Here is a 16,511-nt window from a genome sequence, read left to right as displayed (position 1 = left end):
TTTCTGTATTCCCGTTGTTCACTCGTTAGTTCTGCTCTTAGGAGTCTGGGAACAAAGTCCAGCTCACCATACCGACATTCCCCAGGTCTCGGAGCACGGAACCGCTGTGTCAGGGCGTAAACAAACAGGAAAAAAGGAGAAGATCCAGCTCAACGATATAGTGAAAAGTCCATAGTTTTATTTCACCTCGAAAATAGCATGGTGTAAGGACAAAACATCAGCATACAAAAGGGTTAAAAACCAAGATCAACGCGTTTCCGGTGACTAAGCACCCTTAATCATGATACCTGGCACATGTCATGTCTCGTACTTTTATACTGGTATCCGGTCGGCACACCGGCATGACAATTAATCAATCCAATAGAATGGACACACATGAAAAATAAGCACAAAACAAGCATGGTAATAGAACTAAGGCAAATGTTCTAGTTGGATGGAATTACAAAAAAAGGAATACAGAAAAAGCATTAAAAAACTACATACAAAATTTAACACTGAAATAATTAATTAAATAAATAGATCTATACAAAGTTTAATTATAATTGTGATTAAATAACCTAAAATATATTGAAAAAATTATTTATATGATATATAATAAAATATATTCTAATGACAATATGAAAAAGATACTATTTTTACATATAAATTAAATTTGTGGAAGCAACCTAATCCACTTGAGTTGATGACAATTTTACATGGGAGGGAGAGAAATTTGCAAGGGAAAACAAAATTGCCTGAAGTGGGACACGAACTCATATGAGTTCTTTATTCGGAGGTGAAACATGCATATAAATCTCGTAATGAACGGAGCTACAAGCTTCTTTGACTCGAGAGTCGGCCTTGGAATGTTACGGACTTATAGATGGCCAAGGCTGAAAGAGCAAAATAAACAAATTAGAGGCAATCAAAGTCGAAGTGAATTAGTGCACAGCAGGAGACGCCGTTACAATGTAGAAGCGGCCGACAAACAGGGAACTTTAAAAGAAGGGGGAAAAAAAAGGAAGGAATCATTTTAAATGGATAGTAAATAATAGATAAATGAATGAAAAAATATTATACATAACAAGAAAAGCAGGGAAACATACAGAAAATGTAACCTATACATATAGTAAGCAGATAAACGGATGCACAGTCCATAAGCTGTCAGAAGATTAATAGAAGAGCATTAGATCCTTTCTTTTGTTTAAGCCATGTGGTATTCTAGTACCAAGCTTGAAGATCCACCATGTTTCTCTATTTCTAAGGATCACCTCAACATCTCCTCCTCTAAATGATTTATGAATTTTTTCAATCGCATAAACTTTAAGTGACTCAAGATTTGAATGATGAAAATTAATAAAATGTTGTGAAACTTGTGATATGTTTCTGTTGACATTGATATTCTCAACATCATAAATGTGTTCACGGATGCGAGTTTTTAGGGAACGTATGGTACTCCCCACATATTTGAGGTGACACATTGTGCATTCCATGATATATACCACATTTTTGGTGTTGCAATTCAAAAATGTTTTGATAGGGAAAGTATTCTGGTCACTGGCATCAGTAAAATTACGTTTTCCCGAAAATTTGCAAGTTTTGCATGTCCCCGCACCACATTTGTAAAAGCCTTTTGTACTAAGCCAATGAGAGGGCTGTGCAATAGGGGTATTGAGAGAGCTCGGTGATAAGCTGGAACCCAAAGAAGGTGCTTTTCTGGATACAATTCTACATACATTACTCAAAATTTCGGCTATATCAGGATCCTCTTTTAGAATAGTCAAATTATTGATAATCGTTTTTTTGATTAAATTGAACTGATTACTATACTGGAGAACTATAGTGATTGGATCTTGAGGGAGTAGACTTTGGTTTTGTTTTTTGTGAAAATGTGGTCGTCGTGCGACGATTTTTTCTGCTCTTTTTAAGTGCCAGTCACTATAGCCTCTCTGTGAAAGTCTTTCTTTTATACCCTCGATTTCTTGTGAATAATCTTTCTGTGTGCTACAGTTACGTTTTGCTCTTACCATTTCCCCCACAGGAATACTTTTAATTGTATGTTTGGGATGATGACTGTTTGCGCGCAATATCGTGTTTCCTGCCGTGGTTTTCCGAAATGTGGAGGTAACAATAGGAGCATATGGTATGCCCTTCAATTTTAGGTCTAGAAACTCTATACAGGTGTAATCTTGGCGGGAAATAAATTCAAGATTAAAGGGATTGCCGTTGAAATAATTTGTTAAATCCTGTACGGTAGATACATCAGAATTCCAGATTAATATCAAATCATCGATGTATCTACCGTACCAACATATGCAGTCCTTAAATGGGTTTTCGTCATTGTATATATAGGATTCTTCCCACCAACTCATTACCAAATTGGCAATGGAAGGTGAGTATTTAGCACCCATTGACACTCCGCTAATTTGCATGAAATACATTTGATTGAAGCAGAAAAAATTGTTGGTCATGAGAAAAGAGGTAACCTTTATGACATAGGACTGAAGGTCCGCAGAGAAATCACTATATTTCTGCATGTGAAATTTAAGAGCAAATAACGCCACTTCATATGGTATAGAGGTATATAACGAAGTGACATCTGAGGTGATCCATGAAAAGTTTGGCTGCCATATGAACTCCTCCATGAAGTTGAGGACATCAGTACTGTCCCTAAGATAACCAGGAGTTCTCTGGACGAGAGGCTGGAGGAGCAGATCCAGCCACTCCCCCAGCCTCTCACCCAGAGATCCAATACCCGATACAATCGGCCTCATGGGTGGTGGATATTTATTTTTGTGGGTTTTGGGTAAGGCATACAATATTGGAGTTACTGGATTTAAAACCTTCAAATGGTCACCTTCCTTTTTGTTAAATAATCCCAAATTAAGCCCCTCGTCTATCAGACTATGGATTCTATTTTGTATTTGTAAAGTGGGATTGGCGGGCAGGCACTTGTATACAGTTGAATCCATGAGCATGTCATTAACCCATGTGATATAATTAGCTTTGTCCATTATAACAACGGACCCACCCTTGTCAGAGTTTTTAATGACAAGGTCGTCATTATTTTGTAGTTCACGAAATGCCTTCTGTAACCTGGGTTTAAGATTACTATTGTGCAGGTGTCTGTCCCGCGTGCCTTCAGAGAGATTTCTCAACTGAGATTCCATCACATTTTGAAATCTGTCCATAGCAGGTTTGCGTGCTTGGACAGGATAATAATGAGGGTTAGGCACTTTAATTACATTTTTTGGAATAGTTAAATCTTTACTCGCCTCTAAACTTTCTTCCTGTAGTTCTAATAGACACATGAGTGATAACTGGTCTGAGAAGTCAAGAGACCTGAATACATTATTATGAGAATTAATATTACTTTTTACCTCTGATGAATCATCCTTAAAATGCAGTTTAAGAGTGATATTTCTAATAAATCTGTTCACATCACAAACCGTGGAAAAAAGGTCAAAATTGCAGCTTGGTACAAAATTAAGGCCATATGATAGAAGTTCTTGTTGGTCATCTGTAAGGGAAAAAGAAGACATATTGACAACATTGTAATGACCTAACGCTGGCGTCTGAGATGATATCTCGGAGGATTTCTGTTTGCTTCGGTGTTTCCTTCCTTTTCTTCGATAGATCTTCTTCTGTTGAAAAACGGAGGTTTGCTTTTTTTGTAATAGGAGTTTTTTGAACTCTGTGCAGGTTCAGAGTCTGAGTCCTCCGTGGCTCCAGTTGAAGTATCCAAATCTGACGAGCTGAAAGTGACCTGTCTTCGCATGCGATTTCTATGCGTGCGGTTTCTGTGGGGTTTAAGGATTGAGCTTTGGGATTGGTTCATTTTGTCCCACCTTCCCCACTCATAAACCTGTTCATTAGCATAGTCATAAAGATCACGATCCAACTTGCGTTTTTTTATGTCCATAATAGCTTCCTCCGCTTTAGAGATTTTAGAGTTACTGGTGTTAATGAACTCATCGAATTGTGCTGATGTCATTTTGTCCTTCACTTCTCTGGTCATAGTCTCGATGTTTTGTTGCAACTGAATCAGAGAATTTTCCTCGTGTTGTATTATCAGTGCAATTAGTTTCAACGAGCAGTCAGATAAAATTGTGTTCCACTCCTGAACAAAGGTGTCTGAAAACACAGTGCTAGGAATTTTCTTCACTCTCAACCCTCTTGGGATGACATTTTTTTCTTTATAGTTTTTCAGTGAACTAAGGTCCCACCAAAGGCGGTTCTCCTTAAGCATTGAAGATAATAAATTATCAAGTAATCCATCCTTATTACTAGTCACAGGAGTTTCCTCCGTGGCTGACTATGCAAACAATTTCTCTGCTTTGTTTTGTCTTTTTGACCTATCCATTTTGTTGCATCAAAGTCCGTTATGCTGATGTTTAGATAAGATAAATCCTTTTGCCACAATAAATAATGGGGGTCCAGGCAAGCACGGAGACACAAATAAACAGAGTAAAGGAACAAAGTCCAGCTCACCATACCGACATTCCCCAGGTCTCGGAGCACGGAACCGCTGTGTCAGGGCGTAAACAAACAGGAAAAAAGGAGAAGATCCAGCTCAACGATATAGTGAAAAGTCCATAGTTTTATTTCACCTCGAAAATAGCATGGTGTAAGGACAAAACATCAGCATACAAAAGGGTTAAAAACCAAGATCAACGCGTTTCCGGTGACTAAGCACCCTTAATCATGATACCTGGCACATGTCATGTCTCGTACTTTTATACTGGTATCCGGTCGGCACACCGGCATGACAATTAATCAATCCAATAGAATGGACACACATGAAAAATAAGCACAAAACAAGCATGGTAATAGAACTAAGGCAAATGTTCTAGTTGGATGGAATTACAAAAAAAGGAATACAGAAAAAGCATAAAAAAACTACATACAAAATTTAACACTGAAATAATTAATTAAATAAATAGATCTATACAAAGTTTAATTATAATTGTGATTAAATAACCTAAAATATATTGAAAAAATTATTTATATGATATATAATAAAATATATTCTAATGACAATATGAAAAAGATACTATTTTTACATATAAATTAAATTTGTGGAAGCAACCTAATCCACTTGAGTTGATGACAATTTTACATGGGAGGGAGAGAAATTTGCAAGGGAAAACAAAATTGCCTGAAGTGGGACACGAACTCATATGAGTTCTTTATTCGGAGGTGAAACATGCATATAAATCTCGTAATGAACGGAGCTACAAGCTTCTTTGACTCGAGAGTCGGCCTTGGAATGTTACGGACTTATAGATGGCCAAGGCTGAAAGAGCAAAATAAACAAATTAGAGGCAATCAAAGTCGAAGTGAATTAGTGCACAGCAGGAGACGCCGTTACAATGTAGAAGCGGCCGACAAACAGGGAACTTTAAAAGATCATTTAGAGGAGGAGATGTTGAGGTGATCCTTAGAAATAGAGAAACATGGTGGATCTTTAAGCCATGTGGTATTCTAGTACCAAGCTTGAACAAAAGAAAGGATCTAATGCTCTTCTATTAATCTTCTGACAGCTTATGGACTGTGCATCCGTTTATCTGCTTACTATATGTATAGGTTACATTTTCTGTATGTTTCCCTGCTTTTCTTGTTATGTATAATATTTTTTCATTCATTTATCTATTATTTACTATCCATTTAAAATGATTCCTTCCTTTTTTTTCCCCCTTCTTTTAAAGTTCCCTGTTTGTCGGCCGCTTCTACATTGTAACGGCGTCTCCTGCTGTGCACTAATTCACTTCGACTTTGATTGCCTCTAATTTGTTTATTTTGCTCTTTCAGCCTTGGCCATCTATAAGTCCGTAATATTCCAAGGCCGACTCTCGAGTCAAAGAAGCTTGTAGCTCCGTTCATTACGAGATTTATATGCATGTTTCACCTCCGAATAAAGAACTCATATGAGTTCGTGTCCCACTTCAGGCAATTTTGTTTTCCCTTGCAAATTTCTCTCCCTCCCATGTAAAATTGTCATCAACTCAAGTGGATTAGGTTGCTTCCACAAATTTAATTTATATGTAAAAATAGTATCTTTTTCATATTGTCATTAGAATATATTTTATTATATATCATATAAATAATTTTTTCAATATATTTTAGGTTATTTAATCACAATTATAATTAAACTTTGTATAGATCTATTTATTTAATTAATTATTTCAGTGTTAAATTTTGTATGTAGTTTTTTTATGCTTTTTCTGTATTCCTTTTTTTGTAATTCCATCCAACTAGAACATTTGCCTTAGTTCTATTACCATGCTTGTTTTGTGCTTATTTTTCATGTGTGTCCATTCTATTGGATTGATTAATTGTCATGCCGGTGTGCCGACCGGATACCAGTATAAAAGTACGAGACATGACATGTGCCAGGTATCATGATTAAGGGTGCTTAGTCACCGGAAACGCGTTGATCTTGGTTTTTAACCCTTTTGTATGCTGATGTTTTGTCCTTACACCATGCTATTTTCGAGGTGAAATAAAACTATGGACTTTTCACTATATCGTTGAGCTGGATCTTCTCCTTTTTTCCTCTTAGGAGTCTGCCAGGATCCCATCCCTGACAGGTCCTCTCTCTAGCTCTTCCCAGTTACTTCTCTCTGTCTTCCTGTCCAACCCCCAGTTTTACCAGAGTGTGAGGAGTGGCCTATTAGATAGAACCACCCCCCCCTGGTGGCCGGAGTGTGAAGTGTAGTGCGAGTGTTACCTGGTCAGAGAAACTCCTTTAGTGCAATCAGACATAACATCACTCCCCTTAGTGGCAGAGCGACATTACTGCAATGACCAGGACTCTGGGGCGCTGCAGACGCACATACAGTGCCTGCAGACCTTGCATTGATGTGGATATGCTGTGCCCTGCCTGCCTAGCGCTGCAATATCGGGACCCACAAATTAGCCCTACAAAGGACTTTTGGTTTCTGAGGAGTTGTGGATGTAAGAGTTGCAGGCCTACACTAACTCTAAAACCACGATTCTGACCCTATCTCGGCAGCAGCTCTCCCTATTCTTCGCTGAAACAGGAACAGCATGCGGCGAGCAGGGCGGCACAAGGTCTCTTATACTCGGGATGATGCTGTACGGCCAAGCCAGTCACTGCACGACCACAACAAAGATGGCTGCGGCGTTTCATGGCCTGGCAGACAATCCCTGCACCGTGATTGGGTCTCTTAAGTCCGCCAAAATTGCTGGGTGGAGACTGCAGTTACCGCCGAATAATACCGGAAATGCTCGCTGCTCGCCGAGTACACCGATACCTGGGCGAGTAACGAGTAGTGGCGAGCACTTTCACTCATCACTATTTCTGAACTCTTCCTGAATTAAAAAATTAGTACTGTTGTTTCTAAATGATTATGAACTTGTTTTCTTTGCATCATTTGAGGTCTGAAAGCACTGGGTTTTTTTTATTTTGACCATTTTTCTTTGTTAGAAAAAAATAATAAATTTATTGCTTGAAAATTCTGAGACATGTCAGAAGTTTATAGAATAAAAGAGCAATTTACATTTTACTCAAAAATATACCTATAAAGAGAAAAATCAGACAAACTGGACATTTTGCAGTGGTCTCTTCATTTTTGCCAGGGCTGTAAGTATAATTACAACTGTGATTTGTCAAAAATCACAGCTGACATCAAGCCCAGGGTTAGTAAAAGAGAGGTGCCTATGAAACACCCCGTTTACTAACACTGTAAGTAAAACTAAAGAAACACAGATTAAAAACATGTAATTAAAATATAAAAACAGACACCCTCTTTCACCCATTTACCCCCCCAAAAAACACCTGCAGGTTCAATGAGATCCACAAGGTCCAGTGTAATCCACATCGAGGTCCCAAGACGATCCCCTGCTCCAATACATACAGAAGCCATAGTGACATCATAAAACGTGACCCCTCCCCGTGTCCGCCGTACACACACTAAGGGTGGCATGGAAGCCGCCACCTGTGAGGTCACTGGAGATGACAGTTTGCGGTTATCACAGCACCCTCTGAGCTGTCACTTGAGGTGAAGTCAAGGAGCACAGTGACCGGCAATATGCATAACCTGGCGGAAACATTGTAGTAGGTTGGATTGCCGGACTGCCCCCTGCGTGACAGGGGCACTACAGTACGGATGTCCGACAGTGAACCGTGGAATCATCACAGTGCATCAGATTGGTGAATCACTGGTGGACTGCGTTGCCCACTAGACTGTTATATACAGCAAGCTAAAGCTAAGTGGGCAGAAGGACCTGGTGTTTTAGCTTACTAAGTCTGGTATTAAACCACTCCAAGGGACCTGGTCCTTTATCCCACTTGGATTTAGCTTTCTCACAGTGAGCAGGCTAAATCCAAGTTGGCAGAAGGACCTGGTCCTTTAGCCTGCTAGATTTAGTATTAAAACACTCACAGGGACCTGGTCCTTTACCCAAATGGGATTTACCTTTCTCACAGAGAGCAGGCTAAATCCAAGTCGGCAGAAGGACCTGGTCCTTTAGCCTGCTAGGTCTAGTATTAAAACACTCACAGGGACCTGGTCCTTTAGCCAGCTGGGATTTAGCTTTCTCACAGAGAGCAGGCTAAATCCAAGTCGGCAGAAGGACCTGGTCCATTTGGCCAATAATTATAGTATTAACCCCTTCACAACGCATGATGCAGTTACGTCATATATCATAGAAATATAAGAAAAAATATTGATTTTGCTCAATTAAAAAAATACACAAATTGGGACTTGACATGTTTAGAAATGTCTGACCAATCAAAATGTAAAATAATCTGATCAGTAAACGGCATAACGAGAAAAAACTCGAAACGCCATAATGACTTTTTTTGGTCGCCGCAACATTGCAATAAAATGAAATAAGAGGTGATCAAAACATGGTATCCGCGCCAAAATGGTATCAATAAGAACGTCCCGCCAAAATAAAAAAAATTCCCAACGGCGATGTGGATGGAAAAATAAGTTATGGGAAGGAAAAAAAAATTAAAAAACGGAAAATCGCCTGAGGGTTAAAACACTCCTAGGTGCATGCATGGAAAAAAATCTGTGGTTGTGTGATCTACAAAAATGATCACCAGTAAATAAAACGGGACGAGGATGAGATTGGCGCAGAATATTGTACACACTGGGATTAGGGGGAAAATTTGTGTGTATAATTGTCACATATAAATAAATATGTAATCAGATGTCATATCCAGGCTGCGGCTCAATATTACTGCAAAAAAAATCACATGACAGTATTCATATCTATCTATATACAATAAGGGTCCTTCTATCTACTGGGATTTAGCATTCTTATATAGAGCAGGCTAAGGGTATGTTTCCACGTTCAGTTTTGCTTCAGGCTTTGGTCAGGATTTTATGCAGGTAAAATCCTGACCAAAACTGCACCTGAGGTCACTGGCAGGTCACCTGCTGTGTGCCTGCGTGTTTTGCTCATAGTAGCAACATGCTGCGTTTAGAAAAAACGCACCACGCATGCGTTTTCGCGGCAAAAACGCATGCGTTTTTTAACGCATAGTGGAGTCTGGATTTCATGAAATCCCCTCCACTATGCTGTAACATCTGGACGCTGCGTTTTTGACGCTGCGGAAAAACGCAGCGTTTCCTGAACGTGGAAACATACCCTAAATCCAAGTCGGCTAAAGGACCTGGTCCCTCTGCCGACTAGGAAATAGCCCACTCTGTGTGAGAAAGCTAAATCCCAGTGCACAGAAGGATTTGGGCCTTTAGCCTACTGGGATTTAGCTTTCTCACAGAGAGCAGGCTAAATCCAAGTCGGCAGAAGGACCTGGTCCATTTGGCCAATAATTATAGTATTGACCCCTTCACAACGCATGATGCAGTTACATCATATAACATAAAAATAGCAGAAAAAAAAAATATCGCTTTTGCTCCATTTAAAAAAATAAATAAATTTGGAATTGACGTGTTCAGAAAGGTCTGACCAATCAAAATGTAAAATAATCTGATCGGTAAACGGCATAATGAGAAAAAAACTAGAAACGCCATAATTACGTTTTTTTTGGTCGCCGCAACATTGCAATAAAATGAAATAAGAGGTGATCAAAACATGGTATCCGCGCCAAAATGGTATCAATACGAACGTCCCGCCAAAATAAAAAAAATTCCCAACGGTGATGTGGATGAAAATATAAGTTATGGGAAAGAAGAAAAATGTAAAAAAAAATGAAAATCGCCAAAGAGTTAAATCACTCCTAGGTGCATGCATGGAAAAAATCTGTGGTTGCATGATCTACAAGTTACGTCATATATCATAAAAATATAAGAAACAAAAAAAAAATCGCATTTGCTCCATTACAAAAAAAAATAAAAAATCCCCGCCAAAATGGTATAAATAAGAACGTCTCGGGGCCAAAATAAATAAAAAATCCCAATGGCGATGTGGATGGAAAAATAAGTTATGGGAAGAAAATTAAAAAAAAAAAAAAAAAAACGGAAAATCACCCGAGGGTTAAAACACTCCTAGGTGCATGCATGGAAAAAAAATCTGTGGTTGTGTGATCTACAAAAATGATCACCAGTAAATAAAACGTGTCGCAGATGAGATTGGCACAGAATATTGTACACACTGGGATTAGGGGGAAAATTTGTGTGTATAATTGTCACATATAAATAAATATGTAATCAGATGTCATATCCAGGCTGCGGCTCAATATTACTTCAAAAAAATCACATGACAGTATTCATATCTATCTATATACAATAAGGGTCCTTCTATCTGCTGGGATTTAGCATTCTTATATAGAGCAGGCTAAATCCCAGTCGGCTAAAGGACCTGGTCCCTCTGCCGACTGGGAAATAGCCCACTCTGTGTGAGAAAGCTAAATCCCAGTGCACAGAAGGACCTGGTCCTTTAGCCGACTGGGATTTAGCCACAACCGTAGTGACTGTGGAGGGCAGTGACGGTGGGGGGGAGGTATACAGGGGAGCAGTATACAGCAGGCGTATATCCGTGTGTACACCACAGGCCCGGTCACGGATACTCACCGGTCCATGCAGCCGCCGGTGTCCGGACTCTGTTTTCTCGTCAGTCTCCGCAGCACAAACTGAAACTGTCTCAGCCCAACAGTTCTCGTCCGAGGAAGCACTTCCGGGTTTGCGGGTCACCGATCCCGTCACTAGAGGCCGCACTGCCTCTTCCTCACAGCGGACGTTGTGCGGTCGGGCTCCGACAAGATGGCGGCGCTCAGTCGCAGATAACAGTGCTGTGCATAGTGCTGGTCCGTAACCTGTGGCTCTAAAACTACAACCCCCCATCACATAGCTCCCAACCGTCCCTCATTCTGCGGGATTGCCCCGGATTTGATGCTTTGTCCTGCTGTCCAGCGCCCGACGCGCTGATCCCGCATACAACACAGGAGAAGCTGCCGTCACGCCCCCTTGCGTTAGGCCACGCCCCTTCCCCATGTTCCTGAGTCTTACTCTTAGGGCTTCCTGCCTGTGGCATGAAGGAGGCGCTGCCAGCGCTGGGCACGGGGTCATGATCTGCTGGAGGAGGAAGACGAGGAGCTCTGCTGGATGTTGTGCAGGACGAGCAGGCACACCGACCCTCCTGCCCCTGTGTGCGGTGCCAGCAGGATAATGAGCTGGAGTGGGCGTGCTCAGTAGCCATGTGCTGCAGCAGGCTGCTTGTTGCTCTGCTTGTAAGGAAACTAGTTCTCACCGTGCAGAGAAATGTGTCCAGATTTACTGATCTGCACCTAATGAGGCTTTGTGCTGTCGCTGCCCCTCCATCACTGCCAGGGAAGCCAGACATGCCCTGGTGAGGGCACCCGCAGGTGAGCGCCATGCAGCACTGGCACAGGGCTCACACAGCCCCTTCTCTGGTGAGAAGCACGTGCCCTGGTGATGTGCTGCCTGTTATGTGTGGGGTCAGGAGGTGTTTACAGTGTGGATGTAGCCGAGCCATGTGTGTATGAAGTGTATGGAGCGGAGCCGTGTGTGTACGAGGTGTATGGAGCGGAGCCGTGTGTGTATGAGGTGTACGGAGCGGAGCCGTGTGTGTACGAGGTGTACGGAGCGGAGCCGTGTGTGTACGAGGTGTACGGAGCGGAGCCGTGTGTGTACGAGGTGTACGGAGCGGAGCCGTGTGTGTATGAGGTGTACGGAGCGGAGCTGAATGTGTGCGGAGCTGAGTGTGTACGAGTTGTACGGAGTGGAGCCGTGTCTGTACGAGGTGTACGGAGCAGAGCTGAATGTGTACGGAGCGAAGCTGAGTGTGTACGAGTTGTACGGAGCGGAGCCGTGTGTATACGAGTTGTACGGAGCGGAGCCGTGTGTATACGAGGTGTACGGAGCGGAGCCGTGTGTGTACGAGGTGTATGGAGCGGAGCCGTGTGTGTGTGTGGTGCATGGAGCGGAGCCGTGTGTGTGTACGGAGCGGAGTGTGTACGAGTTGTACGGAGCGGAGCCGTGTGTATGAGGTGTACGGAGCGGAGCCGTGTGTATGAGGTGTACGGAGCGGAGCCGTGTGTATGAGGTGTACGGAGCGGAGCCGTGTGTATGAGGTGTACGGAGCGGAGCCGTGTGTATGAGGTGTACGGAGCGGAGCCGTGTGTATGAGGTGTACGGAGCGGAGCCGTGTGTATGAGGTGTACGGAGCGGAGCCGTGTGTATGAGGTGTACGGAGCGGAGCCGTGTGTATGAGGTGTACGGAGCGGAGCCGTGTGTATGAGGTGTACGGAGCGGAGCCGTGTGTATGAGGTGTACGGAGCGGAGCCGTGTGTATGAGGTGTACGGAGCGGAGCCGTGTGTATGAGGTGTACGGAGCGGAGCCGTGTGTATGAGGTGTACGGAGCGGAGCCGTGTGTATGAGGTGTACGGAGCGGAGCCGTGTGTATGAGGTGTACGGAGCGGAGCCGTGTGTATGAGGTGTACGGAGCGGAGCCGTGTGTATGAGGTGTACGGAGCGGAGCTGAATGTGTACGAGGTGTACGGAGCAGAGCTGAATGTGTACAAGGTGTACGGAGCGGAGCTGAGTGTATGAGGTGAGCGGAGCCGTGTATATGAGGTGTACAGAGCGGAGCCGTGTGTATGAGGTGTACGGAGCGGAGTCGTGTGTATGAGGTGTATGGAGCAGAGCTAAATGTGTACGAGGTGTACGAAGCGGAGCCGCGTGTGTACGAAGTGTATGGAGTAGAGCGTGTGTGTACGGAGCGCAGCCGCGTGTGTAGGAGTAGCTATGTGTGGCCATTATACGGTGCGAAGTGTCATGTGTGGCCATTATACAGTATGGAGCATCATGTGCAGTCATTATACAGTATGGCCAAATCCAAATTGAAGAAAAGGACAGCGCCACACTGGATAGTGAAAAGCAGCTCACATATTTATCCTGCCTCGTGCGGCAACGTTTCGGTCCAAAGACCTTTGTCATGCTTGACAAAGGTCTTTGGACCGAAACATTGCTGCAGGAGGCAGAATAAATATGTGAGCTGCTTTTCACTATCCGGTGTGGCGCTGTCCTTTTCTTCAAATTGGATTTGGTTGTTCTGTCTGGGATAGACCCCCTGGTGAGGACGTGCGCCCCGATGTCCATAGAGACTATATAATTATAGGGTGCGGCTTTACTGCTTTTTTTGAAATTATACAGTATGGAGCATCATGTGCAGTCATTATACAGTATGGAGCATCATGTGGGGCCATTATATAGTATGGAGCGTCATGTGTGGCCATTATATAGTATGGAGCGTCATGTGTGGCCATTATAATAGTATGGAGCGTCATGTATGGCCATTATACAGTATGGAGCATCATGTGGGGCTATTATACAGTATGGAGCATCATGTGTGGCCATTATACAGTATGGAGCACTGTGTGGCCATAGTTTTTTGTTTATAATTATTCTTCATGAAAGTGTGATCAGCAGTGCTAAATGGGTGTGATTGGGACGTGGATATGGGTGTGGCTAGTTATGAATGGGTGTGGTCAGAGGTGTGACCTAAAATTTGCCGCGGCGCGCAAAGCGCGCCGCAAGCTTTGTCCCTCTTTCCCATCTTCAAAAGTTGGGAGGTATGCCATCATGTCCTGTCCCCAGCATTGACATCAAGGCATTTCCCAGCTGCTGGATACGACAGATTGCAGACCAGTGCAGTGAAGAAGTACAATATGTTTCCAGTCATCACATGTAGAAACCTGTAACTGGAGAAACTCCTCCTTTTATCTGCTGGTGACTTTCCAATGCTTCATGTATCAAGAAAGCCACAGAGAATGACCCCCACATGTGGGACTTCTAACTGGGGCATGAGGCGCAGGACATGGGGGTAACGGCAGGAGCTTACATTTCTGACCCCCGATCTCCGCACAGCCCGGATCTGGGGCATGAGGCGCAGGACGTGGGGGTAACGGCAGGAGCTTACATTTCTGACCCCCAATCTCCGCACAGCCCGGATCTGGGGCATGAGGCGCAGGACGTGGGGGTGACGGCAGGAGCTTACATTTCTGACCCCCGATCTCCGCACAGCCCGGATCTGGGGCATGAGGTGCAGGACGTGGGGGTAACGGCAGGAGCTTACATTTCTGACCCCCGATCTCCGCACAGCCCCAGAGGGGGTAACGGCAGGAGCTTACATTTCTGACCCCAGATCTCCGCACAGCCCGGATCTGGGGCATGAGGCGCAGGACGTGGGGGTAACGGCAGGAGATTGCACTTCTGACCCCCGATCTCCTCACAGCCCGGATCTGGGGCATGAGGCGCAGGACATGGGGGTAACGGCAGGAGCTTACATTTCTGACCCCCAATCTCCGCACTGCCAGGATCTGGGGTGTCACGGTTCACACCGTGACTGTCAAGATCCCTTAGCTGCGGCCAGCAGATTGTCACGAAATCCACAGGGATTTCTGACCACTGCCACCAATATGTCCCGGATTAGGGTGACTTTAGACCAACAGACGGCTATCACATGTGCAGGGGGCTTATCTTATCCAGAACATGAAGAAACAGAAGTGGCACTCACCCGATGATGCTGTATAATAGTGTCCTTTATTCAGAGCATAAACTCACAGACATAATATGGAGAGGCGGCTGGTGAAGAGAGGGGTGCATGAGGAGGCAAGAGGACGACGGTCGTTTCGCGCCTGCGCGCTTCCACGGGTCCAGGACCCGTGGAAGTGCGTAGGCGCGAAACGGCCGTCGTCCTCTTGCCTCCTCATGCACCCCTCTCTTCACCAGCCGCCTCTCCATATTATGTCTGTGAGTTTATGCTCTAGGGTGATTAGTCGCCAGAAACGTTGCCTGCTATGTACTGGCTATTGGGCGCGCTGCAGCGATGCAATAACTACTCCCACTCAGGCAGGAACAATAATTATCAAGCCGCAGTCGCTGAAACAACCCCCAAAAGCCTGCACACGGTAAGCTGCCACCAGCTCCGATTAAACGGGTCCGGAGCTAACCCAAAACAGTAGCGTAATTTCCCTTCAAGAGACAGGGTACGTTTTTAGAGCATAAAGAACGAACTAGTATTGAATATTATACTCCAGAAAGGTTAGGCAGTGCTTTATCTAAATATTTTACAAAGATGTTACAAATGAGACAATTGCAAATATGTACAAGGTAATTATAAAAAACAGGGAATAACATGAGAAATACACTTACAGTTGTTCAGAGCATTGCAGGCAACCAGGCTAGGAGGGTTTCCATCTATCCCAGTGCATTAGCACTCGCAGTCAGGTCGCTTCAGGTAAAAACTCACAACTCCCCCCTGGAAGCCTGCCAGCAACTTTATAACCTACAGCCTGTGACCTCACAGAAAGGGTTGAGTTAGGATCGCCCTCCCCTTTCTTCAGTTTGAGTAAGGCAACCTTAAATTTGTCTAATTTCTATAACTTCGCTACAGCACATGTCATAAACGTACCATACCCAGCATACATCTCGTATTATCGTGGGCATTCCGATGAGATCAAATATGTCCTATTATTTACAGAGCAATCCCTACTTCTTCACCCGATGGAGTTAGACGCCCGTATTTAGAGTGATGCGTAGATCTACCGAGGGAGAATAAGAAGATATATCTACCATTTTCCTATCTTACATCGTCTGACTAATATCTTACAAAAATGGAACAAAGGACCGCATGGTTCTAGAGACTTAGAATCCAGTTCTTGTTGGAGGAAGCTTCTAACCTGGTCGTAAAAATTCCTTTAGGCAATAAAACGCTCTTCCCCCATGTACATTGGCAAGGCAGCTCTTGGCTGAGTGAAAGGGAAGGGGAGCTTTTTAGCCCACAGCTTGCTAGCAAGAGAAACTACTTATATGAGATTTCATACCATATCGTGACACCTCCCCCTTTTTGCGTGCGCTAGGGAGGTAGAACCCCATGGTATGCCTCCATGCGCACCTCAGTGGGTTCACCCTGGCGGGACAGTCCATCTGCATTCCCATGCTCTTTGCCCGCTTTGTGTTTAATGGTGAAGTCAAATTGCTGAATGGCAAGGCTCCAGCGTAGCAACCTGCCGTTGGTTCCACACATGGTGCTTAGCCAGCGCAGAGGGTCGTGGTCGGTCACCACAGTGAAG

The 16,511-nt window shown here is 43.8% G+C and overlaps 1 protein-coding gene across 4 annotated transcripts in view; it reads right to left on the bottom strand.

Moving 5' to 3' along the window:
• LOC143784328 (NEDD4-binding protein 1-like) overlaps positions 1–11,284 on the bottom strand; it is a 50,761-nt gene extending 39,477 nt beyond the window's left edge. For 2 of the 4 annotated variants that reach the window (XM_077272476.1, XM_077272475.1), the window contains exon 1: positions 10,989–11,284. In XM_077272476.1, coding sequence (XP_077128591.1) covers positions 10,989–11,258 — 270 coding nt within the window. In that variant the 5' untranslated portion in view covers positions 11,259–11,284. The remainder of the gene's footprint in view (positions 1–10,988) is intronic. The other 2 variants (XM_077272477.1, XM_077272478.1) reach the window with 2 other exon arrangements.
• Between the last annotated feature and the right edge of the window lie 5,227 nt (positions 11,285–16,511).

This window comes from Ranitomeya variabilis, chromosome 7, assembly GCF_051348905.1.
Source record: "Ranitomeya variabilis isolate aRanVar5 chromosome 7, aRanVar5.hap1, whole genome shotgun sequence".
In the NCBI taxonomy this organism is placed as follows: Eukaryota; Metazoa; Chordata; class Amphibia; order Anura; family Dendrobatidae; genus Ranitomeya; species Ranitomeya variabilis.
This window is presented reverse-complemented; position numbering and strand designations above follow the sequence as displayed.